The sequence below is a fragment of the Amblyomma mixtum genome, chromosome 6, assembly GCF_055824585.1.
Source record: "Amblyomma mixtum isolate Tamu chromosome 6, ASM5582458v1, whole genome shotgun sequence".
Taxonomy (NCBI): domain Eukaryota; kingdom Metazoa; phylum Arthropoda; class Arachnida; order Ixodida; family Ixodidae; genus Amblyomma; species Amblyomma mixtum.
The window spans coordinates 20,898,755-20,925,463 of NC_143017.1; the positions used below are offsets into that span (position 1 = coordinate 20,898,755).

A 26,709-nucleotide genomic window follows, 5' to 3' on the forward strand; every position below is an offset into this window, starting at 1 on the left:
GAGACCCCACGTGACCACTTCAGCCACCATGGGCGCTCAAAGCATCATGGGGCGGTGAGCTACTTGTTGCGGAACTGCAACTTTTGGCCAAAAAATAATAAAAAAAAATAAAGCTGTTTGATAACTACAAACGTCCTAACATTCAATATTTTGTCTAATGATTGCAACAAACGAGCAGAAAAGCATTTAAGTGCAAAGTTTGCCCAAAATAAGAGACGACTCGCTCTCCTATTGGCCAAGTAGTGAACACTATAAAAACAAATATTTCGTAATTAACAGGCGAACTTTTAAAAGTAGATATGTTCCCAAAAAAAAAGTTGTTGCTTAAATACTATAAGAGGTTTTTTAATGGCATTTTGGACAAGTGAAACCTTTTATTGGCGTCATGTGTCGTCGCGTTTTCACTACTATGGGTTTTGCCCACTGCGTTCGCGCGAAAGTCGTCTGCGCACACACGAACAGCGTTTTCGGAATGAAACGTCTTAGTAGTGCCACTCCGTGTTCCCGAAAAACTACGACTGTGCCGCAACAAGTAGCTCACCGCCCCATGATGCTTTGGGCGTCCATGGTGGCTGAAGTGCAGCGCCGCCAGCTTTCCCTCTAGGTAATAGTAAGAAACTCTATGGTGTTTAGGGAAGGTGGAATGAAATGATAGTGATGAAAAGGGTCCGGGTGAATGGCAATGAAGGCAAGCAAGGGACAAAATTACGGCCAAAAAGGCGGAAAAAAGAAAATATGTAGTAGTAGTAAGTGGTTATTTATTGTGCATTTGATACGGCAGATAAAAGAATATTTGCTGCCCCGGCATCTGCTATCGCGACAGGAAGCACCTGAGCTGGGGCAGCGAAATAAAGGATAGCAGGCAGAGTGTAGAAGTGAAAGAAAAGTGGTGAGGGGACAGTAGAAAGGACAGGGGGAGGGGTACACTTTCAATGAGGCTATTTACATATCTACAAGTCAAAATATACATATATACAATGCGCACGCGCGTGGAGATATGCGCGAGCGTTCTCCATCATAATAGTGATTATTGCCGCGGTAGTGCGCTGGGGGGAGGGGGGTGAAATGGGGGAAAGCTCAGCCTGGTAATTGCCTCCACGTGGGGGTCACCGCAACCGGGCTTTGCTGGGAAGGGGATTAATAGAATAGGGGAGAAGAAGCGGGTCGGGGTCGTGGCTGGGCACAGGGCAGGAGAGTCCGGCGCGAGGGCAAGGCAGAAGGCGTCGCTGAGCAAGGCCAGGGTACGGCGGCACCTGCGCGTGTCGGCACAGTAACGTCCCCGTGGTAGACGGTGGCGAAGCGGTCGGCTCTTCCCGAGGTCCAGAAGAATCCGGGGCGGGAGTCAGCCGTGGTTGCCGCCGTCCTCGGCGCGCACGGGCAACCTGATCCTACCTCGGGAGCCGATCATCTAAGGCCACACACGGGGCGCACACACACAACACGCACAGGCGCAGTCACTGCCGTTCGTTTGGGCGGCGAACGCGATAAAACGGGTCGGGCCGTAGGCCGGGGCGTGGTAGCGGCCGCGGACGTCCGCGATGAGCGGGCCCGTTGCAGACGGCGGCGAAGCGACAGGCTGGTCCCGATGTCCAGAAGAGTCCGGGGAGGGGGTCGGCCGTGGGAGCTGCCGTCCCCAGCAGACACGGGCGGCCTGATCCATCCTCGGGGGCCGGACGGCTAATGCCGCAACTGGGCGCACGCTCGCGACGGTGCACGAGCACGGACACGGTAGGACCGGAGGCCGGCGCACAGGGAGAAGCGTGAGCGAGCCCCGGCGATGTTGTTCGTTCGAGAGTCAGGCACGGACTGATGATGATGATGATGATGATTGCTTTGGGGTATTCTTGGGAGGGGATACTGGTCCCGACGTATGTTGGCCAGTTGGTGGCATCACTCTTGGGGACCAGGGGAAGGGGTAGGGGGATGTAGGGAGGGGAGAGGGGAGGGGGTATGGTCGTCGCCTCGACGGGAGCGGTCCGTGTCCACGTGGGGAAGAGCGAGGCGGCCGCGCCGGGATTGGCCCGAAAGCCGCGCGGACCTCGCGGAGCAAGGGCGCGGCGCCGCCAATGAGAGGGGCGCGCGGCGTGCACGCAGAATGCTGGAAAGCGAGGCGCGCGCTGGGACGATCATGGAGGAAAAAAAACTGAGGAGGGAGCGTCCGGCGACAACCTTGAAGCCTAGTCTTAACAAGTAAAGATATAGCAAAAAAAGGAGAGTGTGTCCCCCCGTGATCGCACCACGTGATAGCGTGCGGTAAAGTCTAGCCCCGCTGCGCGCGCGCATGCGCCGATTAGCGCGGCAGGCTAACTGTAGATCAACTTCCTTGCTGTAGACGCCCGCGCCGCGGGTCGCGCATACGCGCGCACTAAAACATACCGGAATGAAAACATAAAGGACCGGCTCGGAGAGCGAAAAACTGAGGGAGAAAACGACTTCAAAACACTCGGCTTGCGAACGCTGGCCGCGTGACGTCATGCTCCCTCCTTAGTTTTTTTTCCGTCCACCCGCGTCAGAGCGGTGCAGACGTGCGTCGCATGCGCTCCCGCCAAGCAGCTGTTTTTCGGCGTTCAACTTGGGCCTGCGGGCCGGTAACTACCGCGAACAGATCCGGCTTCTCCCTCCGTGCAAGGGGACACTGGATTTCGGGCAGACGGTGGACTATTTCACATTTCATGGGACTTTTAACCTCTCGGACGCGTGAGAGCTAGCTAGGCCTAACGCCCAGACCTAGCGTAGCTACCCGTGCATCGACGGGAGCCGGCCCCTGGGGCGGCCCCGTGACCACCACGATGATCAACGCCGTCGACGGAGATGAACTGGCACCCTCGGAATTTGAGAACGGTGAGTGGGAGACCGTTCTCAGCATGCACGACCGCATGAAGAAAAAAGGCGGGAAGCCTGGAAACGCCAGCGGAAACGCTGGCACGAACGCCGCCGCGAATTTCGGCGGGAACGCTGGCGATCACGGCGCCGGGGTGAAGAAATCGACTGCCACTCAGAAAAAGAGGCAAGACCCGAACATCCGAAAAAGGGCACCAATGCCGAAGCTCCCGGAGAGCGACTATAAAATAATCTTCAGGCCCAGAGGCTGGAACTTGAACGATTACGTGCCACGTCACCTACTGCAGGCCACCTGCGCGGCCGCGCAACTACCATACGGAGATGTCCTGGACGAAGACACTTCAAGAATCAACTCCGTGAACAACACGTACACGATCAGCACACCGAATCGTCAACGCGCGAGCACCTACGCGAGGATAAAGACGATAGTTATCGGGGAGAAGACCCTCGCCATGGCACCCTACGTCGCGGCTCCCGACGACGCAATTAAGGGCGTGGTATACAACGCCTATGATATCGGAACACCGGAAGAAGTCCGTCAAGGATTCATCAAACGCAACCCGGACATCGAAGTACTCAACGCCAGAAGAATTGGCAAGTCCAGATCTATTCTCATCACCTTTGGAGAGAAAAAGCTTCCCAGACAAGTCTTCTACTGGGGATCAGTGTTCATCGTCTACCCGTACCGAGAGCGGGTAGAGACCTGCTACAACTGCAGGAAGACGGGACACAGGACGGATGTGTGCTATAAGCCATGGGTAAAGCGTTGCCGCATGTGCGGCGAAGACCATCCAGACCCACCGGAGGGAGAACTGCCGACATGCAAGCCCGAATGCATCGTATGCGGGGGGCCACACAACACCGGCAGCCGGAATTGCAAGTATCGGCTGGCAAAGAAAGCACCTTTTAAAGCCAAGAACGACCTGGGGCAACTTGACTCCGGACACCAACCAAGACCGAAGACCAGGGACCACAGCGGCACCCGCCAAGGCCACCGGGGGAGAAGCAGATCGAGCTCCTTCCCACCATTACCGGGGACCGGAGGCGCCAGCTCGGGTCCTGACAGAGAGAGCAGCTCGAGCAGAGGAAGAGGCTCAAGCAAGGACAGAGACGCGGGCAAAAAGGTGAGCTGGCCAGATAAGGCCTCTTCTTGGGAAACCGCTCGGGAGAAGGAACTGGTAGAGCAGCTCGCTAAGAGGGACAGAGAGCTAGACACCTTAAAGAAGGAAATGGCGGAGCTGAGGAAACTCATTCACGCTAACACAAAACAGCCGAAGGTGGTCGAAAAACCTCCTTTGCAACAATCACAAAACGCGAGTCAGGCGCCCCCGCGTGACACATATGAAGGGGGAGACATTCAAAACGCAATGGATACAGACACCAGAGTCCCCTTGAAAAGACCTCTACCCAGAGAGGAAAACACAGACGACAGTACTCCCAAAAAGGCGGCAGAAAGTCCTAACGAGGACGCATCGGCTAAAACCCACATGAACGTTAGGCCGGACATGAACACACTAATGAAGCGGGTTGACGCTCAAGACGCTAGAATTGATGCCCTTACCGCTAGGGTAGACAAAATAGCCGAACGTGCTGACAATCTGACGGCGGAATTCGTCACGTTCAGGGAACGAACCATGGGTTGCTTCCAGCAAATTCTGGAACAACTAGCAAACATAGAAGCCAGGCTTCCCCCTGTTGCCGGCAACACCCTCCCCTCGCTGCAACCGCAGCAGCAGCCTCTATAGGACATCATGGCCCCTAGCCAACAAATTAGAATCTGGCAGTGGAACTGCAGAGGCTTCCAGTCCAAAAGATGGAACCTGCAGGCATACATTCAAAAAAACATAACCACACCGGACGTAATCACGCTGCAGGAGGCAAGCGGCATGGTCAAATTAAATGGCTACGCCGCGTACACCCCGCAAGAAGTGCAAAAAGAGCACAAACCCAAGTCGTTCACGGCCACGCTAGTGCATAGAAATCTAACGGCAACACAACACGCGCTCGAAAACACAAGCGAGGACTACGTGATGTTAGAAATAATCCCAAACAGAAAGGGGGACAACAGTCTCTTTATTCTGAATATATACAACTCACCGAAAAACCGGGGCACAGGGCTGGCGGACCTATTACGTAAAGCCATTAGACTATCTTATAAGAAGGGATTAGTAATCACGGGGGACTTCAACGCCCCGCATCCGGCATGGGGATATCGAACGGCCTCCCCTAAGGGAAACAAACTATGGACAGAAATCCAAAACTTAAGGCTCACGCTACTAAACAACCCGCAAGACCCCACGAGGATAGGCAATAGCGTCAGCGTAGACACGTCCCCAGACTTGACGCTAGGCAAAGACCTCGAGGGTGAACGATGGTCAAACACAGGACACACCTTGGGTAGCGATCACTACATCATAGAGATTGAAACACAAACCAGGCCGATGAAGGGGAAGCTGCGCGAAACGAAGCTGACAGACTGGGACACCCTCCGAAAAGTCCGGGACAGAACCGCTCCGAGGGAGATATCGGATCTAAATCAATGGGTTGAGACACTCAAAAAAGACGTAAACAGTCACACTAGACAGACCCCAACCACCGAACATGACATCACAGACTCGAGGCTAGCCCACATGTGGGAAGCCCACGAGAGCCTCTTGAAGAGGTGGAAAAAACAGAAACACAATAGAAGGCTAAAGAAGAGAATATCGACACTCGAAAAACAGATAGAAGACTACACAAACGAGCTTCAGCGTCAACACTGGGGACAAATTTGCGATGAAATGAATGGAAAGCTAGGGTGCAAGAACACGTGGCATCTTCTTCGCCACTTACTAGACCCAGGACAAACAAAGTCGGCGGCACAAGGGCAGCTTAAACGATTGATTCACAAATACCAGGGAACAGCCGCGGACCTAATAGAGGAACTGAAGAGCAGGTACCTTAACACAGACAAAGGGGGTTCATCTCCAGCTTACCAAGGAGCAGAGAACACACAGCTAGATGAGGACATCTCGATAGCGGAGGTATGGAGAGCAATGAGTCAACTAAGAACCACGTCGGCAGCGGGGGCAGATGGGGTAACCAACAAAATGCTAAGGAATCTAGATCTAGTCTCGGTCACGGCAGTCACAGATTACCTAAATGAGATATGGAAACGAGGTAGTCTACCTTCACAATGGAAACATGCCAAAGTAATCTTTATTCCAAAACCCGGGAAGAAACTTGAAGTGGGCAACCTCAGGCCGATATCGCTAACGTCCTGCCTGGGGAAGCTGATGGAACATGTCATATTAAACAGACTCCAGGAATACGCAGAGGAAAGGGAGGTATTTCCTGAAACGATGCTAGGCTTCAGGGGCAAGTTGTCCACGCAGGACGTCATGCTCCAGCTCAAAGCAGACATCATAGACCCGCCCAACAAAGGGGGCGCCAAAACTATACTGGGCCTAGACCTACATAAAGCCTTCGATAACGTCAAACACGAGGTCATACTAACTAATCTGGCGGAGATTACCCCTGGAAAGCGGACCTACGATTACGTAAGGGACTTTCTAACCGGCAGAACCGCAGAAATAAATCTAGGAGATATCCAGTCAGAAACTATTAAGCTGGGAGATAGGGGAACTCCGCAGGGCTCAGTGCTCTCTCCTTTCTTATTCAACCTGGCGTTGAAGAACCTACCGCCGCTATTGAAGACTGTCGAAGGTATAAACCATACGCTATATGCGGATGACATAACAATATGGACGCATACAGGAAACGATGGGGAAATAGAACAAAATCTCCAACACGCGATCGATATTGTCCAGGAATACGCAGAATGGGCAGGACTAAAATGCTCGCCAAGCAAATCCGAACTTCTGGTGATCCGGGGGGCTAGCAAACGCGATACCAACGCAGGAGACATTCACGTACTGGTAAATGAGACTCCGGTAGCCAGAGTTGACAAAATCAGGGTCCTAGGACTTATAATACAGGACAATAGAAAGAACACAGAGACAATAAACAGGCTTAAGTCCACAATTAACATGACAACCAGGCTCATAAGGCGAATAGCTAACAAAAGACGGGGAGTCAAAGAGAAAGATCTCTGCCGAATGGTTCAGGCTTTCGTGATAAGCAGAATAGTTTACGCCGTTCCCTACCTCAAGCTAGGGCTGGCGGAACAGAACAAAATAGATGGGATCATAAGGCAGGCATATAAAGCAGCATTGGGGCTGCCCCACTGCACTCCTACGGAAAGACTTCTTAAACTGGGGATCTACAACACCACCACGGAACTATGCGAGGCACATATATTTGCGCAATTAAGGAGGCTTGCGTCCTCACCCCCGGGGAGAAAGATCCTGAGCAACCTAGGATTACATGATAAAATTCCGGAAAGAAACGCGCAGGCAAAATTACAGACCAAAGTTAGAAAATTACTCACTATTAAACCACTTCCAAAAAACATGCACCCTGCTTTTCACGAAGGCAGGAGGAGAGCCAGAGCAAAGGCCCTTGAAGCCAAGCTCGAAGGCTCGGAACACACAACTTATGTAGACGCGGCGGAATACGAAGGAGGCGACTCCTTTGTGGTCGTGGCCGTGAACGACTCGGGTGAAACATTAACGGCCGGTTCGGTCAAAACAAAAAACTCAGGGACAGCGGAGGAGGCGGCTATCGCCATGGCAATGGCCAGCACCAAAGCAGTCACCATAATTAGCGACTCCAAGGTGGCTATCAACAATTTTGCGCGGGGTATGATCTCCCAGGAGGCAGAACGAATATTAAGACATAAAGACTGGGACCAAAGAGAGGTGGAACTAATATGGGTGCCGGCACACTCGGGGAACAGGGGAAACGAGTTGGCTCACAGTATAGCTCGAGGTTATGTCAGCCGAGCAGTGAGCCGGGTCGAGTCCCCAAATTTCACGAGAGATGCATTCATATCATTTCACGAATACACCAATCAGTTTAAACTGGAAAGGAGGATCTATCCGCCACCAGACAAAAAGCTCGACAAAAGCCAGGAGGTAACGTGGCGTCGGCTCCAGACGCGAGCCTTCTTTAGCCCGTCGAGACTAGCACACATGTATCCAACACAATACAACGCTACTTGCAAACAATGCGGCGAGATAGCCGGATATGACCACATTTTATGGAGCTGCAAAAAGGCGCCGCCACCGGCGGACCTACTACCAGTCCCTTCTCTAGAGCGGTGGGAGGCTATACTGGCCAGCTCAGACCCGTTGACGCAAGTCCGGGCCACTGAGTGGGCTCACAAGGTCGCCAAGAGCCATGGGCTCGAAGCCACCTAGTATAATGCCCACTAGGGCTCAGTGCTGACAATAAACGTTTTCCAATCCAATCCAATCCATGGGGACGATGAAGTGTCGTGCACCTCACAGTCTTGAACGCAGGTCACACGCTCCAATAAATGTTAGCAGGTGACGCAGGGCTTTGATTTGGCTCCCACGGGAGCGTGGAGGGAAGAGAAGGTCTTCCAGGGTGGCGCACGGCAAGCCGAGGTCTCTATACCCCTGCTGCATGAGTGAGCGCTCCCGTGGGAACGCAGGGCACACGCACAAAATGTGGGTCATAGATTCCTCTGCACCGCACTGCGAGCACAGTGATGACGGAGGGTCACAGAAGCGGTGGAGACGGTCGGCGGTCCACCCAGAGCCAGTGCGGAGGCGGAGAAGCAGGGCGTAATCCGCCCACGCGAGTTTGCGTGGGTCAACTGTTGTAAACCTGGCTGCGGTGGCCACTCGTGGGTCAGGGTGGAGGCGCCGAATGGTGCGTCGCAGGGTTAGTTTAGCGTTGTCGTAGGGGGTGACCAGTCGCGACAGGGGCACTTTCGGATCGAGAGCGGCCCGGGCTAGTTGGTCAGCCGCCTCGTTCCCCTCAACGCCAACGTGGGAGGGGACCCACTGGAGAGTTATCTGGCAGCCGCGGGCACCGAGCAGATGAAGCTTGAGCGCTGTGAGTTGCAGCAGGCGAGAGCCCTTCTCGGTTTGTTGGAGGGCTTGCAGCGAACTCCTGGAATCCGTGAGGATGGCTGCTTGGCTGACGGCCGGGTTGGAGCTAAGAATGTCGGCCGCGAGCGGCTGTCAGCTCAGCCGAGAGGGACGATGACGGTGTTTTGAGTCCGATCTGCCGGACGGCGTGCAGAGCGGGAGAAATGCAGGCTGCTGCGGCCCGTCCCATCTCCTCGTTGACGGAGCCATCTGTGTACACGAGGGTGTGGCCCTCGAAGTCTTCGTGCACTTTCGCAGCGACTTCCTGCTGCAGGGCGCATCGCGGGGTGCTTCGTTTGGAGATGACGCCGTGGAGCGTGGTGGATATGCTCGGCGGCCGATAAATATGCGGCGGCGGGAAGCGGGGCGGTGGTGGTGGGCCGAGCAGCTGATGAGTCTGTTTAACAGCCTTGCCCATTTGCGTGCGGGACTGCGCTCTGAGATGTTTGAGCAGAGCCGTACAGGTGCCCGAACGCTGCATGCGCACTACATGGTTCAGAGCAGTCAGCTGGGCGCGCAAAGACACGGGCCATGTGGCTGTTTCAGCATAGGTCGCTGCGACTGGCGAGTTCCGCGGGAGGCCAAAGAAGTGACGCAGTGCATTGCGGTGCGCCTTGTCGACTTCGTTCCACTGCGCTTGCGACAGGCCAACGAGTGGGAGGGCGTAGAGTGTCCTGGCAGTGGCGACCGCATCGTAAATGCGCAGGCAGAGCGCGGGAGAGCAGCCACTGCCTTTAGCGAGGAAGCGCCGCGCGATGCGGGCGACGAGGGCTGCCTGGCTGCGGATGGCTTTGAGCGCGGGTCCCCAGGTGAGGCGCGAATCGATGACCAGGCCAAGATAACGCACGCTCTTACGCCACGGGATGGGAGTGCCATTCAGGGTGAGAGGGGCTGTTCGGTTGTGCGCCGCCGCGTTGTTTGGGTGCACCATGAGCGCCTCGCTTTTCCCGGGCGAGAGGGTGAGGCCTATGCCCTTTAGGTGGGTCGCAATCGCGTTCAGGGCAGCCTGGATTTTGATGCGGGCTGCGCGCCCGCGGCGGGTTGTGGAACGCGCGAAGACAGCGATGTCGTCCGCGTACACTGCGATGCGGACAGTCTTCCGCGCGCGTGGCGGAATGCAGTCTGTCAGCTGGGCGAGGACGATGTTAAACAGGAAAGGGCTCAGCACACTGCCCTGAGGCACGCCGCACGGAAGGTGGTGTTGAGAGCTGGTGGTGTTGTTGACTCGCACACACATGCGGCGGCTCTCGAGGAAGGAGCGGAGGTACGAGTATAACCTTCCCTTGATGCCGATGGCTGCGAGAGCGTCTGTGATGGCCCAGTGTGGCACTGAGTCAAAGGCGCTCCTGACGTCGAGAAGGACGAGGAATCCCGCCTCTCCGCAGGCGCGGGCCTGTTCTAGTGTGGCGACGACGTCGGAGATGCAGTCAGCTGTGCAGCGTTGGCGGCGAAAGCCGCTCTGCAGTGGCGAGAGCGCGCCGCAGGCGGTTGCAATCCATTGAAGTCGGCGCAGCGCCATGGCTTCCATCGTTTTCCCCGCGGCCGAGGTGAGGGAGATGGGCCGGTAGGAGGTGAGCAGCTTCCTCTGTTTGCCCCGTTTGAGGATGGGCACGACAACCGCGGTTTGCCAGGCCTCAGGGAGGGCGCCGCTCGTCCAGACCTCGTTTAACGCCGCGAGGAGAGCCCGGCGCTGCGGAGCATCGAGGTTTCGGAGCATCTGGTATGTGATGCCATCTTCCCCGGGTGCGCTGCCTCGCTTGCGCGTCGTGAGAGCAGTTTGCAGCTCCCCGATGGTAAGGGGGTCCTCGCAAAGTGAGTTAATATTGCACCTCGACTCGCTGCGAGACGCGGAGCGCGGGGGGAGGGGGCAGCGCCGGTCGTGCTGCTGGCGCTTCGGGGATGAATTGGAGCGCCAGGCGCTCAGTCAGCTCCTCGGTGCTGATGCCCAGGTGGATGGCTGCGGCGAGGACGGGGTGTCTCGGCAGTTTGGGCTGCAGCATTCCCCGGACGATGCGCCAGGCTCTCGGCTGGTAGCGCGGGTCGTTGAATGTAAAACAGAGTGCTGCCCAGCTTTGAAGGCGGCGGCGGCGAGCGTGTCGTCGGCACACGGCGTCGATACGGTTGTACACTGTCTTATCGGACGGCCGTCGAGAGCGCAACATGCGCCTTTGTGCTTGCCGGCGCACGGCGCGGAGATTGAGAAGTTTGATGTCGGGCACGGGGGTGCCGACAGGTACTGTGCAAACGGTTGAGGCCTCCCTCGCGCACTGGACCACAGCGTGTAGGAAATTCGCGTCAGGTGGGATGGCGGCGCACCTTTCGCGAAAGAGTTCCCACCTGGTCACCACGTACGAGCGCGTGCGTGGGCGCGTGATGGCTGGCAGCACTGCGATGGGGAAGTGGTCCGACCCATGGGTGTCTGGCGCGCACTGCCACACATAGTCTTGCAAGCAAGCTGGCGAAACAAATGCGATATCGATTGCCGTGGGGGCTCCCGGGGCGTTTAGGAAGGTGGGTTCGCCGCGGTTTAAGAGGACGAGGCCCGCGGTGAGCGCTGCGTCATATATGTCCTTGCCGCAACGATCGCACCGTCGCGAGCCCCACGCAGTGTGGTGGGCGTTCAAGTCACCGCACAGTATGCAGTCCCTGGTGAGCCGTTGGGTGAGGCGCGTGAGCACAGTGGGATCGCACTGGATGCCAGGGCGAATGTAGACACTCGCCACCGAGGTGTCGGTGCCCCGAATGCGCACTGTCACTGCCACACACTCTGTAGAGGCGCCGGCGAGGTCCGTGACGTCGTGCACCACGTGTGGGAGTTCGGCGCGCACATACACAGCCACGCGTGGCTTGCCGACGGGATGGGAGGGGTTGCGGCACGGGGAATCAATGCAGGCCACTGCATCGCACTCCGAAGCACTGCTGTAGCCAATGTAACCAGGGAGCGAGACGTCCTATGCGCGGCAGTAGGTCTCCTGCAGTGCCAGGACGTCAAAAGGGTGCAGCGGCAGGTGTTCTGCCAGCTCAGCTGATCGGCGGCGCAGCGAGTTACAGTTCCACTGCAACACACGCAGCCGAAATGCAGCTGAGCTAGCCATGGTTGGTGAGGGCGCGTTGCGCGGCCAGAGCCGCTGCACACAACTTGCGTGCTGGAGACGTGGGAGGGAGCTCGTCGATGAGTGCCTGAACCGCTGCCGAAAGGGCAGCGATGATATTGTCACGCGGATCTTGTGGGGGTGCCGTGGCCGTTGCGATTGGGGCTAGCCCGGTGACCACATCGCGGTATGACCGCTGCCCTGAGGACGCGCTGTCGAGTGCAGTTGAGGTGCCGATCTGGGTGCTGGCGGACGCGACGAAGTTGTGTGCAGCGTGAGCGCTGGGAGGTGCGGGTGTTATGGGAGCAGGCTGGGACGCTGTTGCGGGTTGCATGCGCTCCCGGACGAGGCGTCTGGCCTCGGGGCGACTCGATGTGCTTGTCCGAGGTAGCCATGGTGACCGCAACGCGTCGCTCGTGCTGCCAGCGTGGGCAGCGAGGCTCACTGGCCGCGTGCGTGCCGCCGCAGTTGATGCAGCGTGGTTTGGCAGAATCGCACTCGGATGGATGAGGTGCGGCTCCACATCGAAGGCATCGGGGCTGATCTGTGCAGGCAGCAGTGGCGTGGCCGAGTATACCGCACTGTGTGCACTGTAGCGGGCGTGGGAGACGGGGACGGACGCGACGGCGAAGCTTGAAAAGCGCGATTTCTGGCGGAGGACAGAGGCCGGCGAATAGAATGACCAGGTTGTCCCGGTTTCTCCAGCAGCCGATGACGGGGACGCGGCTCTCGATGCCAGCCTTTATGTCCTCCTCAGATAGGCCCTTGTCGACTCCGAAAACGAGTCCGGTGGATGTTTTCATGCCCAGCTCTTTGGGACGGACCCGAATGCCTTGTATCGACGTAAGCGCGAGGTCAGTGGCCGGGTGAGTGTCAACAGCACACACATTGCGCCTCTGGTTCACGCGGACCGCCGTGACTCCGGGAAGCTTTGAGAGCTGAGCGGCGATCGCGTCTCTTGAGGCAGACAGGAAGTTGCCCAGTCTGTCTGCCGGGAAGTATAAGACGGTGGAAGTCTTGTTTTGTGCTGGTGAGGCGAGCGGCGCCGAGAAGCGCGCATTCGTTCTCGGCTTGGTGGATGGGCCGCCGGCGCTAGCAGACGACGCGCTCGGAGCGAGAGGATCTTCGAGCGGCCGAAGGGCCAAGCGCCGCCTGCGATTGGTTGGCCAAGGAGGCTGCGCCGCTTGTGGTTGGCTGCTGCTTGGCGCAGCGGTGGCACCATCTCTCGGGCGCTGAGGGAGTTGGGAGCCTTGGAGCGGGGGTGAATGACTGGCTGACGCTGAGCCGCGCGCAGCGGTCTCGTAGTCGGCAGGCGTGAAAGCATCCACAATGGGTTGCGTCACAGTGAGCTGGGTGCCAGGTGCGGCGGTTGTCGCCGGCGGCTGGGTGTTGTGAGAGAGGGGGGGAACGGGTTCCCGCGTCGATGGTTTGAGCAGCGCGCCTCTCTGGGCTAGCAGACGACGCCGCGGGAGAAATGCCGCTGCCGTTCGGGTGGCGCTGCTGTTGCGACGACTCTGGTGCGCGGGCGTTGGGAGAGGGAGTGGAGGAAGCTGCTCGGACCGGCCTGGGCAGCTGGCTCACTGCATTTGCCTCTGCCAGGGAGGGAAAATCCTTTGTTGGGGGGGGTGCTGCCTTGGCCTGCTTGAGCGGATATTGCCTTGCCTTTTTTGTTTGATTGTTGGGCTTGGCTATAGCAGGGCTCTGTGTGCCTCTCGTGGGGGAGGAGGCTGGGGGAGAAGGAGTCCGTTGCCTCGGCTCTTCGCCCACTGTCTGGGTTGCTAGGAGCAGGCTGCTGCTGCTCCCAGAGGGAGAGGCGAGGGTCGCTTGCACTGAAGTGACCAGGTCGCATTCCTGAGCTCGTTCAGGAGGAGGGGGGGGAGGCCTCTGGGGGGGACGGGAGTGCTTTCTTTGCTTTGAGAGCTTTGCCCTTACCCTTCTTGGTCTTTTTTGGTGCATTCCTGGGGCCCTTGACAAAGGCAAGATAGGGTGCCGAAGCTTGCTGCTGGCGTTTTCCTGCCCGCTCTGCTTGGGCAAGAGACCTGGACGGTTTTCTTAGCCGCCGCGGTGGCGCCGGCGTTTGGGAGCCCTGATGCTCCTCGGGGGACGCGATGGTGATGGATGATGTTATGGGGACGAGCGTGGGGATTAGAAAAGAGTCGTCCAGGTCGTTGTCCAACAGGGATGTTGTGTGGCGCGGATTGTGGCCACGGGCTGGAGAGGTGCCTTCGCAGGCGGGCTCTGATGCCTCTTGTAGAAGTATGGAGCTCCTGTCTCCAGCTTCAACAGGTATCGTAATAACTGCTGATGGTGTCGAGGTCTGTGGGCTGCTGTCGGGTGGTTGCGGCATGCCCGATGGGGTCCTGGGGGTGAACGGGTGTTCGCCAGCGCTGACAAGGTGTCGAGCATGGTCTTGCAGCTCGATCACCTTGCTTGCTTCTGCGTACAGTTGCTTGAGCATTCGTGAACATCCGACGCTGCCAGAGCGGCGGTGCAGATTTCGGAGGCTTGATGTGCCACCCTCCATCGTCTCTTTAAGACGGTTGGGTTATTTACTTAGGTTATGGAGCCGCTGATGAGCCCCATGATGGGGAAAGCTAGAAAACTACTATGAAAACAGGGACGGAAATTTAGTAGCTGCGGTCGTACCGAAACAGAGAATGGACAGAGCTCCATCATAATAATAATAGTGATTATTGCCGCGGTAGTGCGCTGGGGGAAGGGGGTGAAATGGGGGAAAGCTCAGCCTGGTAATTGCCTCCACGTGGGGGTCACCGCAACCGGGCTTTGCTGGGAAGGGGATTAATAGAATAGGGGCTCCATCATAATAATAGTGATTATTGCCGAGGTAGTGCGCTGGGGGAAGGGGGGTGTGAAATGGGGGAAAGCTCAGCCTGGTAATTGCCTCCACGTGGGGGTCACCGCAACCGGGCTTTGCTGGGAAGGGGATTAATAGAATAGGGGAGAAGAAGCGGGTCGGGGTCGTGGCTGGGCACAGGGCAGGAGAGTCCGGCGCGAGGGCAAGGCAGAAGGCGTCGCTGAGCAAGGCCAGGGCACGGCGGCACCTGCGCGTGTCGGCACAGTAACGTCCCCGTGGTAGACGGTGGCGAAGCGGTCGGCTCTTCCCGAGGTCCAGAAGAATCCGGGGCGGGAGTCAGCCGTGGTTGCCGCCGTCCTCGGCGCGCACGGGCAACCTGATCCTACCTCGGGAGCCGATCATCTAAGGCCACACACGGGGCGCACACACACAACACGCACAGTCACTGCCGTTCGTTTAGGCGGCGAACGCGATAAAACGGGTCGGCCCGTAGGCCGGGGCGCGGTAGCGGCCACGGACGTCCGCGATGAGCGGGCCCGTTGCAGACGGCGGCGAAGCGACAGGCTGGTCCCGATGTCCAGAAGAGTCCGGGGAGGGGGCCGGCCGTGGGAGCTGCCGTCCCCAGCAGACACGGGCGGCCTGATCCATCCTCGGGGGCCGGTCGGCTAATGCCGCAACTGGGCGCACGCTCGCAAAGCTGCACGGACACGGACACGGTAGGACCGGAGGCCGGCGCACGGGGAGATGCGTGAGCGAGCACCGGCGATGTTCCTCGTTCGAGAGTCAGGCACGGACTGCCGCTATGTGGTTCTTGGTTGGTGAAGAATAGGTCGTGCAGTGCTTGCTGGTTGTCTCCTCTTGGGGTCACGATCGCTGCACTGCACTGGGTTGGGGACGGGAGGAACAGATGATAGAGTAGAAGACGGGCACGGAGACGAGACGGACGCGGGTCGTGTCGCGGGAGAAGAGGCACGAGCGGAGGCGCGTAGAGCGACCCCGCAGGGCGCGCGGACCGCCGGGAGACGCAGCCACCGGTCGGTTGAGCGCCGAGCCAATAGGAAAGAAGGCGCTAGAATGCTGGAAAGCGGGCAAAAAGTTGCGCGCGGTGCCAGTTTACAGTGGAATTCAAAGAAAATGAAGACTCAGATGGCTGCAGGCTTGGAGAGCGTGCAAATAATCACAACACAGCGCAGGAAATCGTCACAACACAGAGGCTTCGTGATAGGAGCGTCGCTAGAAGTGGCGTAGTGCTGCGCTGAGGGGAGTAGCGCCCGTGAGACGGAAAGGTGGCTTTGCGCTAAAAGCGCTTCTGAAGCCCTGCGGTGTCAATAAACTTGACTAGGGCTGTCAGTGCACTTTGCGCTTTGCTGGAAGGGCCTTCCGGGAAAGTCAGAGAGCCCACGGTGTCCGATGGGAGTCCCAGTTTGGAATATTTTGCGCGCATTTCTGCGCGTGCCGAGGCGTGAGCAGGGCAGTGGCAAAGTAGATGCTCGACTGTTTCAATGTCATGACAGTCTTCGCATAGAGAGTCGCCTTCTCTGGTGAGTCGTTGGCGTCGCTCTGCCGTCCATACGCAACCAATTCGAAGTCGCAGGAGGGCGGAAAGGGCTCCTCTTCCAAATGCGTGAAATGGGAGAGGCCGAGGACTTTTCCCGGATGCGATGCGCGGATCCGGATGGGAGTGAGAAACTCTGCGGCGGATGATATGCCGAGCGACATCGAAGGCTGTGATAGCGTCCGAAATTGGAGCAGAGGCGTTGGAGTGAGCCTGCTTGGCTAGTTGGTCAGCAGATTCGTTCCCAGACAGACCCACATGTGAGGGGATCCATTGGAGTACGAGATCACAGCCACGGGCACTGGCAGCACAGAGTTTATGATGCAGCCGTTGGACACAGGTTGCGTTGCGCTCCGGGTGTTTGAGTTGCATGAGAGCGAGGCGCGAGTCGGTTAGAATTGCCACACTCGTGAGTTCAATGTGCTCAATAACGATGTCCGCAGCGAGATGAAGTGCGGCTATCTCGGCTGTTGTTGAAGATGCGAAAAATGGTATGCGGCATTGTCTTGCGATGCCGAGGGTGGGTGCGACGCATGCGGCTGCAGCAGAATTGCCATCGTGCGTCACCTAGCCGTCGGTGTAGAGAGGTGTTCTCAAATTGAAATCCATCTCGATTCGATGTGCGGCTTCTTGTTGGAGTGCGCAGTGTGGTGTGCGTTTTTTAGAGCGAACGCCTGTTAGATATGGGAAGATTTCCAAGGAAGGCTTCACATGTGGTGGGAAACTTTGCGGGGCCGGTGCAGCATCCGTTGGGACGGCGGCTTTGAAGGCGGCGAGCGCCTGTCCCATGCGCGATCGTGGCAAGGCACACAGATCAGCGAGAAGATGAGAGGTCCCTGGGGCACGGTGAATTCGCTCGATGTGGTTCAGAGCGGTGATTTCAGCGCGCAGTGAGATGGGCCACACTCGGAGCTCTGTGTGTGTGGGACCTATTTGCGAGCTGTGTGGAAGGCCTGCGAATCGCCGGATTGCGTTGCGCTGGTCCACGTCCAAGTGTTTCCACTGCGCTGGACGAAGACGGAGGAGAGGGAGCGCATACAGTATGCGAGCCGAAGCGATGCCCTCGTAGAGACGGAGCGGTAGGAGGGGGGTGGCGCCGCTTCCCTTGGCAAGAATGCGTGCTGCTACTGCTGCGATGCGTTTGTTTTCATTCCGCAGCTTGCCTGTAGTCTCGTTGTAGGTGAGCTTGGCATCAATTGTTATGCCCAGGTATTTCCCACTGGCTTTCCAAGCGAGGGGGACGCCTTGGAGAAGAAGAGGTCTGGTGGTTTTGCAGGTTACTGGGCGAGGGTGAATCATTATCGCAACAGTCTTCTCAGGCGAGAGAGAGAGGCCGACGTTGTTAAGATAATCCACTGTGGCGTCGAGCGCAGCTTGGAGATCACGCCGCAATTCTGGGCCGTAAAGTGTGGGGCCGGAGGCAACAATGGCAATATCGTCGGCGTATATGGCCATGCGCAATTTGTGCTGCGTGCTGGGCAGGAATTTTGGAAGCTGCGCAAGTGCCAGGTTAAAAAGAAACGGGCTGAGAACGCTGCCCTGGGGAACTCCTGTTTTGACAGCGCGAGCAGCGCTGACTGTGTTGCCGATGCGGACTTGAAAGGTCCTGTCACTGAGGAATGCTTTGATGTATTGAAGGAGTTTGCCCTTGATGCCCAGCCAGTGTAGGGATGCGATGATGGCTTCGTGAGGCAGGAGGTCGAACGCGTTGCGTATGTCCAGCAAGACAAGGTAGGCCCCGTGGCGATTAGATTTGGCCTCCTCGAGGATAGATGCGACATGAGCAATGCAGTCCGCAGTGCAGCGTCTTGTACGAAATCCGCTCTGTTCAGGGGCGAGTGCGTTTCGGGCGTGTGCAATCCACTCCAGGCGGCGCAGTGCAACAGCTTCGAGAGTTTTCCCCGCAGCAGATGTAAGAGAAACAGGACGGTAGGATGTCAGTGATCGAGCGGGTTTTCCTTTTTTTAGTATGGGCACGACGAGCGCTTTTCGCCAGTCCACAGGAATGGTGCCGTTGTTCCATGCTTCGTTGAAAGCTGCGAGCAGAGCTGGTCGTTGTTGTATGTCAACGTTGAGCAGCATTTGATAGGTTATGCCGTCAGCTCCTGGAGCACTGCGGTTGCACTTTCGACGGTGTTCAAGGACATTGTTGAGTTCATGCAGAGCGATTTCTGCACTGCACAATTCGTCGATGACGCTCGCAGTTCGTCCGGTGACAGCCGGGAGGGGTACGCTTGGAAAAACAATGTTGTGCGACGCACCGCTGGTTGTTGAGAAGTGGTCTGCCATGGCTTCGGCTAGGGCATTAACGCTGAGGCCGCGTGCGATGGCGATAGCCAGGGCAGGACATCGGGGTACAGAGGGATTAAGCATAGCATGGAGAATTTTCCATGCCCGTCCGGGGCGGCGGGTGTCACTCAGGGCGGTACACAGGTGGGCCCAGCTTCGTCTGCGGCAGTGAATGGCGTGACGACGGCAGGCAGCATCTAACCTGTTGTATAATGTCCAATGATCAGGCTTTTTGGTGCGTAATGCTCTTCGCTCTGCTACACGTCGTGCTGCTCGCAGATTTAGTAATTTTAAATCTGGCGCCGGCGTACCCGCTGGAGCCGTGCAGCGCACGGTTGCCGCACGCGCACATGACGCAACGTGTGAAAAAATGTCTGTAGTGGCAGGACGCGGAGCACTGCACAGACCACGAAAAACGTCCCACCTCACAAGGTAGTAGGTGCGTGTTGCTGGACGAGCACAGTATGAGGGGTCGAGCACTATAGGAAGGTGATCGGAGCCTTGAGTGTCCGGTTCGCACTTCCATTGGTAGGAGCACCCTCCCGAAGTGAGAGTCAAGTCTATGGCACTGTGTTGGCCCACTCTCTGCACACGAGTGGGGCTTCCAGTGTTTATGATGTTTAAATTGCACTGGAGAGCGACTGCTAGGAGGTCACGTCCACGTCGGTTGGTGTTGGCACATCCCCAGCTGTTGTGGTGTGCATTAAAGTCACCACAGATGACGGAGTCAGGTCCAAGGCGGTTGGAGAGCGCGATGAGAAAGTTTGCGTCCCAATGCGTTGCTGGGCGGACGTATACACTAGACACTGCGGTGTCGGTGTTGTGTATGCGAACGATAACAGCACAACACTCCACTGCGTCGTTGACAATGTCTTCAACCGATATGGTGACATGCGGGAGCGTGTTTCTGACGTATAGCGCTGTCCGTGGTTTTCCGCGCGGGTGGGCGGGATCACTGCATGGGAACACATCACATGCTGCCAGTGCGCAGCTAGTTGGTCCGCTGTAGCCTATGTAGCCAGGTATCTTTAGCTCCTCCGCGCGTGCGTAAGTCTCTTGTAATGCAAGTATGTCGCACTCAAAACGCGGAAGGAGCTGAACCAATTCAGCGTGACGGCGGCGCAAGGAACGGCAGTTCCATTGCCTTATGCGCGGCCGGGGGATTGTTCGCTGATTAGCCATGCTGGCTCAAGGCCTGTTGTGCGGCCAGGGCCGCTGCACACAACTTGCGCGCAGTTGATGACGGCGGGAGCTCCTCGATGATCGCCTGAACAGCCGCAGTGAGTGCGGCGATGATCGTGTCACGCTGGTCGGAAGGTGACGATGTGGTTGATGGAAAAGCACGAGGTCCTAGGACAGCGTCGCGGAAAGAGCGACCCGTGGTTGCGGCGGTGGGAGGAGCGCAGGGCGCCGAGTTGCGTGCAGCAGCTGAATCTGTGCATTGCGCCGAGCTGAGAGCGCTGGGCTGGTCTTGGCTGCTAGGTGCAGCAGTTGCTGGCGGTGAGGGGGAGTTGGGTTCCCTGCCTTGCCGTTCTCGGACAATTCTATCGGCCTCTTGTCGTGTGAGATGTTTTTCGCTCGTGGCGAGGACGATGGCAACTTGTCGCTCGTGTTGCCAGCGTGGGCAGCGGGGCTCAGTGGTTGCGTGCGTGCCGCGGCAATTAGCGCAGCGTGGTTTCGGGGCGTCGCAGTTATCGGTGGCGTGGTCACCGCCGCAGCGAAGGCAGCGAGCCTTGTTTCGGCAAGTTGCCGTGGTGTGCCCGAAGATGCCGCAGCTGTGGCATTGTAGCGGGCGAGGGAGACGGGCGCGGACTCGTCGCCGGAGCTTGAATAGAGCCACCTCTTGTGGGGGTTCGATGCCAGCGAAGCGGACAATGATGTTGGCACCACTGCGTGTGCAGCTGATGACGGGGACCTTGCTGTCGAGGCCAGCTGCGATATCTTCTTCGGAGAGGCCACGGTCGACACCAAAAATGACGCCAGTGCAGGTTTTGGGGCCAAGGTGTTTGGCGCGCACCCTGACGCCGCAAATCTCTTCCACGGCGAGGAGAGGAGCTATATCGGCTGTCGAATGGGCGTCGACGGCGCAAACATTGCGATCGATGTTGACACGCACTGCTGTGACACCAGGGAGGTGGGAAAGTTGCGCTGCAAGTGCGTCGCGCGAAGTGTTCTTAAATGTCCCTTTGTTTCCCAGAGGGAAATAGAGAACAGTAGCGGGCTTCGCCTTATTGCACTCCTGAGGCCTTGGCGCTGAAAAGCGGCCAGTGGAGAGGGGGACGATGTCTGGAGCTCCCGAAGGGGGTGCCTGTCTGGGCTTGGTTTGCTCAAAAGGACGGAAGGCGAGACGGCGCTTCTTCCTTTTGTCTGGTTTGCGACCTTGCTCTTTGGAAGGGAGAGCTTCGGTCTCGCCGTCTGATGGGCGAGGGGGCGAGGGGGGATCCTGCTGAGGGGGGCCACGCTTGGCTTGTAGGTAATCTTCTTCAGAGAAGGCATCCACTATTGTGGGAGTGGAGGTGGTGAAAGTGTTCTTTTCTTTGGCTTCAGAACAGCTGATGCCAGGGCGAGGACTGGGAGGGGAAGTCTGTGTTGCTGCAGCGAGCTTCCCTTCTTGCGGAGGAGGCGTTTGGCTGCTCTGAAGGGGCGCAGTGCTTGGCTGTAGAGGAGGAAAATCCTCTTGGCCTTGAGGTGTGAGTTGTAGGGCCTCTATTTCTTCATTTTGGCAGTTCGGAGGTGGAGTAACGGGGTTCTCGGATGCACTGGAAAGTTGTGCCTGTGCATCGGTTGCCGCGAGATGAAGCGGTGATGAAGAGGCCTGAGAGGGATTCTCGATGGGCTCTGTGGTTTGGATGAAGGCAGGTGCGATTTCAGTGCCCTCGGGGCTCATAAAATAGTAGACTATTGTGTCTTCTCCACTTGCGGTGGACACGTTTGAAAGTGCAGCAGTCGGAGTGACGGGTGCTACTTGAGTAGTTGGCTGCGACTCGGCATTGAGTGGCTTGCGTGTGGTGGGACTTGGCTCAGTCTTGCTGTCGGCTTTGGGGGAGCGGTGAGCAGCAGAGAGTAGGCGACGAGCGTCGTCTTGAGATTCAATAATCTTCTGTGCCTCGACGTAAAGTTGTTGAAGCATGCGCGAGCAGCCGACGCTGCCGGCGCGGCGGTGGTGGCGGCCGGGAAGCCGGGCGCTAGCAGTTGGAGGCAGCTTCTCCATGGTCCGTTGCGGACAACAAAAAAAAAGGTAAAAGAAATTAAGAAAGAAAAAAGGACCCCATGGTGGGGTGAAAGGCGCGACGTTTACGCGACGTTAAGGTAGGAGTGGTAATACAGCAGCGATAACGGAAGATGCTGCAAGGTAATACTAATAATAATAGTGATTATTGCCGCGGTAGTGCGCTGGGGGAAGGGGGGGGAGGAGTGTGGGAAAGCTCAGCCTGGTAATTGCCTCCACGTGGGGGTCACCTGAACCGGGCTTTGCTGGGAAGGGGATAATAGAATAGGGGAGAAGAAGCGGGTCGGGGTCGTGACTGGGCACAGGGCAGGAGAGTCCGGCGCGAGGGCAAGGCAGAAGGCGTCGCTGAGCAAGGCCAAGGGCACGGCGGTACCTGTGCATGTCGGCACAGTAACGTCCCCGTGGTAGACGGTGGCGAAGCGGTCGGCTCTTCCCGAGGTCCAGAAGAATCCGGGGAGGGAGTCAGCCGTGGTTGCCGCCGTCCTCGGCTCGCACGGGCAACCGGATCCTACCTCGGGAGCCGATCATCTAAGGCCACACACGGGGCGCACACACACAACACGCACAGGCGCAGTCACTGCCGTTCGTCTAGGCGGCGAACGCGAGGAAACGGGTCGGGCCGTAGGCCGGGGCGTGGCAGCGGCCGCGGTCGTCCGCGATGAGCGGGCCCGTTGCAGACGGCGGCGAAGCGACAGGCTGGTCCCGAGGTCCAGAAGAGTCCGGGGAGGGGGCCGGCCGTGGGAGCTGCCGTCCACAGCAGACACGGGCGGCCTGATCCATCCTCGGGGGCCGGTCGGCTAGTGCCGCAACTGGGCGCACGCTCGCAAAACTGCGCGAGCACGGACACGGTGGGACCGGAGGCCGGCGCACGGGGAGAACCGTGAGCGAGCCCCGGCGATGCTGCTCGCTCGAGCGTCAGGCACCGACTGCCGTCCACGTGGGGGAGAGCGAAGCGGCCGCGTTGGGATTGGCCCGAAGGCCGCGCGGACGTCGCGGAGCAAGGACGCGGCGCAGCCAGTGAGAGGGGCGCGCGGCGTGCACGCAGAATGCTGGAAACCGCGCCGCGCGCTCGGGCGCTGAAATGTCGTGCACCTCACAGACTTGAGCGCAGGTCACACGCTGCAATAAATGTCAGCAAGTGACGTAAGGCTGTGGTCTGGCTCCCACGATGGCGTGGGGGGAACAGCAGGTCGTCCAGGGTGTCGCACGGCAGGCCGAGATCTCTGTACCCCTGTTGCATGTGTGAGCGCTCCCGTGAGAACGCAGGGCACGCGCACAAAATATGGGTCATTGATTTCTCTTCACCGCACTGCGAGCACACTGTTGAGGGAGGGTCACAGAATCGGTGAAGACGGTCTGCAGACCACCCAGAGCCGGTGCGCAGGCGGAGGAGCAGGATGAAGTCAGCCCACGCGAGTTTGCGTGGGTCTACTGTAGTAAACCTGGCCGCGGTGGCCACTCGTGGGTCCGGGTGGAGGCGACGAACGGTGCGTCGCAGGGTGAGTTTCGCGTTGTCATAGGGGGTGACGAGACGCGACAGGGGCACTTTCGGGTCGAGAGCCGCCCTGGCTAGTTGGTCAGCCGCCTCGTTCCCCTCGACGCCGACGTGGGAGGGGACCCACTGGAGAGTTATTTGGCAGCCGCGGGCACCGAGCAAGTGGAGCTTTAGCGCTGTGAGCTGGAGCAGGCGCGAGCCCTTCTCGGGATGTTGAAGGGCTTGTAGTGAACTCCGGGAATCCGTGAGGATGGCTGCTTGGCTGACGGCCGGGTTGGAGCCAAGAATGTCGGCCGCGAGCGAGATGGCTGTCAGCTCAGCTGAGAGGGACGATGAGGGTGTTTTGAGTCCGATCTGCCGGACGGCGTGCAGAGCGGGAGCAATGCAGGCTGCTGCGGCCCGTCCCATCTCCTCGCTGACGGAGCCATCTGTGTACAGGATGGTGTGGCCTGCGAAGTCTTCGTGCACTTTCGCAGCGACTTCCTGCTGCAGGGCGCATCGCGGGGTGCTTCGTTTGGAGATGACGCCGTGGAGCGTGGTGGATATGCTCGGCGGCCGATAAATATGCGGCGGCGGGAAGCGGGGCGGTGGCGGTGGTGGTGGGCCGAGCAGCTGATGAATCTGCTTAACAGCCTTGCCCATTTGCGTGCGGGACTGAGCTCTGAGATGTTTGAGCAGAGCCGCACAGGTGCCCGAACGCTGCATGCGAACTACGTGGTTCAGAGCAGTCAGTTGAGCGCGCAAGGACACGGGCCATGTGGCTGTTTCAGCATAAGTCGCTGCGACTGGCGAGTTCCGCGGGAGGCCATAGAATTGACGCAGTGCGTTGCGGTGCGCCTTGTCGACCTGGTTCCACTGTGCCTGCGACAGGCCAACGAGTGGGAGGGCGTAGAGTGTTCTGGCAGTGGCGACCGCTTCGTAAATGCGCAGGCAGAGCGCGGGAGAGCAGCCACTGCCTTTAGCGAGGAAGCGCCGCGCGATGCGGGCGACGAGGGCTGCTTGGCTGCGGATGACTTTGAGCGCGGGTCCCCAGGTGAGGCGCGAATCGATGACCAGGCCCAGATAACGCACGCTCTTGCGCCACGGGATAGGAGTGCCGTTCAGGGTGAGAGGGGCTGTTCGGTTGTGCGCCGCCGCGTTGTTTGGGTGCACCATGAGCGCCTCGCTTTTCCCGGGCGAGAGGGTGAGGCCGATGCCCTTTAGGTGGGTCGCAATCGCGTTTAGGGCATCCTGGATTTTGATGCGGGCTGCGCGCCCGCGGCGGGTTGTGGAACGCGCGAAGACTGCGATGTCGTCCGCGTACACTGCGATGCGGACAGTCTTTCTCGCGCGTGGCGGGATGCAGTCTGTCAGGTGGGCGAGGACGATGTTAAAGAGGAAAGGGCTCAGCACACTGCCCTGAGGCACGCCGCACGGAAGGTGGTGTTGCGAGCTGGTGATGTTGTTGACTCGCACACACATGCGGCGGCTCTCGAGGAAGGAGCGGATGTAGGAGAATAGCCTTCCTGTGATACCTATGGCTGCGAGTGCATCGGTGATGGCCCAGTGTGGCACTGAGTCAAATGCGCTCTTGACATCGAGGAGGACGAGGAATCCCGCCTCTCCGCAGGCGCGGGCCTGTTCCAGTGTGGCGACGACGTCAGAGATGGAATCAGCTGTGCAGCGTTGGTGGCGGAAGCCGCTCTGCACTGGCGAAAGCGCTCCGCAGGAGGTTGCAATCCACTGCAGCCTGCGCAGGGCAATGGACTCCATCGTTTTCCCCGCGGCCGAAGTGAGGGAGATGGGCCGGTAGGAAGTGAGGAGCTTCCTCTGTTTGCCCCGTTTGAGAATGGGCACGACCACTGCGGTTTGCCAGGCCTCTGGGAGGGCGCCGCTTGTCCAAACTTCGTTGAACGCCGCGAGGAGAGCCCGGCGCTGCGGGGCATCGAGGTTCCGAAGCATCTGATATGTAATGCCGTCCTCCCCGGGTGCGCTGCCTCGCTTGCGCACTGCGAGCACAGTTTGTAGCTCCCCGATGGTAAGGGGGTCCTCGCAGAGTGAGGTAATATGCACCTCATCACGCAGCGAGACGCGGTGCGCGGGGGGAGGGGGCAGCGCTGGACGTGCTGCTGGCGCTTCAGGGATAAATTGGAGCGCCAGGCGCTCAGTCAGCTCCTCGGTGCTGATGCCCAGGTGGATGGCTGCGGCGAGGACGGGGTGTCTCGGCAGTTTGGGCTGCAGCATTCCTCGAACGATGCGCCAGGCCCGCGGCTGGTATCGCGGGTCATTGAATGTGAAGCACAGTGCTGCCCAGCTTTGAAGGCGGCGGCGGCGGGCGTGTCGTCGGCACACGGCGTCGATACGGTTGTAAACTGTCTTATCGGACGGCCGTCGAGATCGTAACATGCGCCTTTGTGCTTGCCGGCGCGCGGCGCGGAGATTGAGGAGTTTGATGTCGGGCACGGGGGTGCCGAGAGGTACTGTGCACACGGTGGAGGCCTCCCTCGCGCACTGAACCACGGCCTGTAGGAAGTTTGCTTCGGGTGGGATGGCGGCGCACCTTTCGCGAAAGAGTTCCCACCTGGTCACCACGTAAGAGCGCGTGCGTGGGCGCGTGATGGATGGCAGCACTCCGATGGGGAAGTGGTCCGACCCATGGGTGTCTGGCGCGCACTGCCACACATAGTCTTGCACGCAAGCTGTCGAAGCAAATGCGACGTCGATTGCCGTGGGGGCTCCCGGGGCGTTTAGGAAGGTGGGAGCGCCGCGGTTTAAGATGACGAGGCCCGCGGTGAGCGCTGCGTCATATATGTCCTTGCCGCGACGATCGCACCTTCGCGAGCCCCACGCGGTGTGGTGGGCATTCAAGTCACCACACAGTATGCAGTCCCTGGTGAGCCGTTGGGTGAGGCGCGTGAGCACAGTGGAGTCACACTGGATGCGAGGGCGAATGTAGACACTCGCCACCGAGGTGTCGGTGCCCCGAATGCGCACTGTCACGGCCACACACTCTGTAGAGGCGCCGGCGAGGTCCGTGACATCGTGCACCACGTGTGGGAGCTCGGCGCGCACATACACAGCCACGCGTGGCTTGCCGACGGGATGGGAGGGGTTGCGGCACGGGGAATCAATGCAGGCCACTGCACCGCACTCCGAAGCACTGCTGTATCCCACGTAACCAGGGAGCGAGACGTCCTCGGCGCGGCAGTAGGTTTCCTGCAGTGCCAGGACGTCAAAAGGGTGCAGCGGCAGGTGTTCTGCCAGCTCAGCTGATCGGCGGCGCAGGGAGTTACAGTTCCACTGCAACACACGCGGCCGAAATACAGCTGAGCTAGCCATGGTTGGTTAGGGCTTGGTGGGCAGCCAGGGCTGCGTCGCACAACTGACGGGCTGGGGAGGTGGCTGGCAGATAGTC

The 26,709-nt window shown here is 58.7% G+C and overlaps 2 protein-coding genes and 1 pseudogene across 2 annotated transcripts; all 3 read right to left on the reverse strand.

The window, feature by feature from the left end:
• Positions 1-8,225: 8,225 nt before the first annotated feature.
• On the reverse strand, positions 8,226-10,586 carry LOC149338376 (uncharacterized; annotated as a pseudogene).
• A 9,157-nt stretch (positions 10,587-19,743) lies between these two features.
• On the reverse strand, positions 19,744-21,802 carry LOC149338377 (uncharacterized). The gene has a single exon (XM_089547632.1). It carries the CDS (start codon positions 21,800-21,802, stop codon positions 19,766-19,768), a length of 2,037 nt encoding a protein of 678 aa, XP_089403758.1. The 3' UTR covers positions 19,744-19,765.
• A 1,109-nt stretch (positions 21,803-22,911) lies between these two features.
• On the reverse strand, positions 22,912-26,559 carry LOC149338378 (uncharacterized). The gene has a single exon (XM_089547631.1). It carries the CDS (start codon positions 25,698-25,700, stop codon positions 22,914-22,916), a length of 2,787 nt encoding a protein of 928 aa, XP_089403757.1. The 5' UTR covers positions 25,701-26,559; the 3' UTR covers positions 22,912-22,913.
• Positions 26,560-26,709: the final 150 nt, after the last annotated feature.

Bases quoted from the DNA above. Each gene is read 5' to 3' on its own strand.
- LOC149338378 (XM_089547631.1), bottom strand. From the start codon at position 25,700: ATGTTACGATCTCGACGGCCGTCCGATAAGACAGTTTACAACCGTATC.
- LOC149338377 (XM_089547632.1), bottom strand. From the start codon at position 21,802: ATGGAGAAGCTGCCTCCAACTGCTAGCGCCCGGCTTCCCGGCCGCCAC.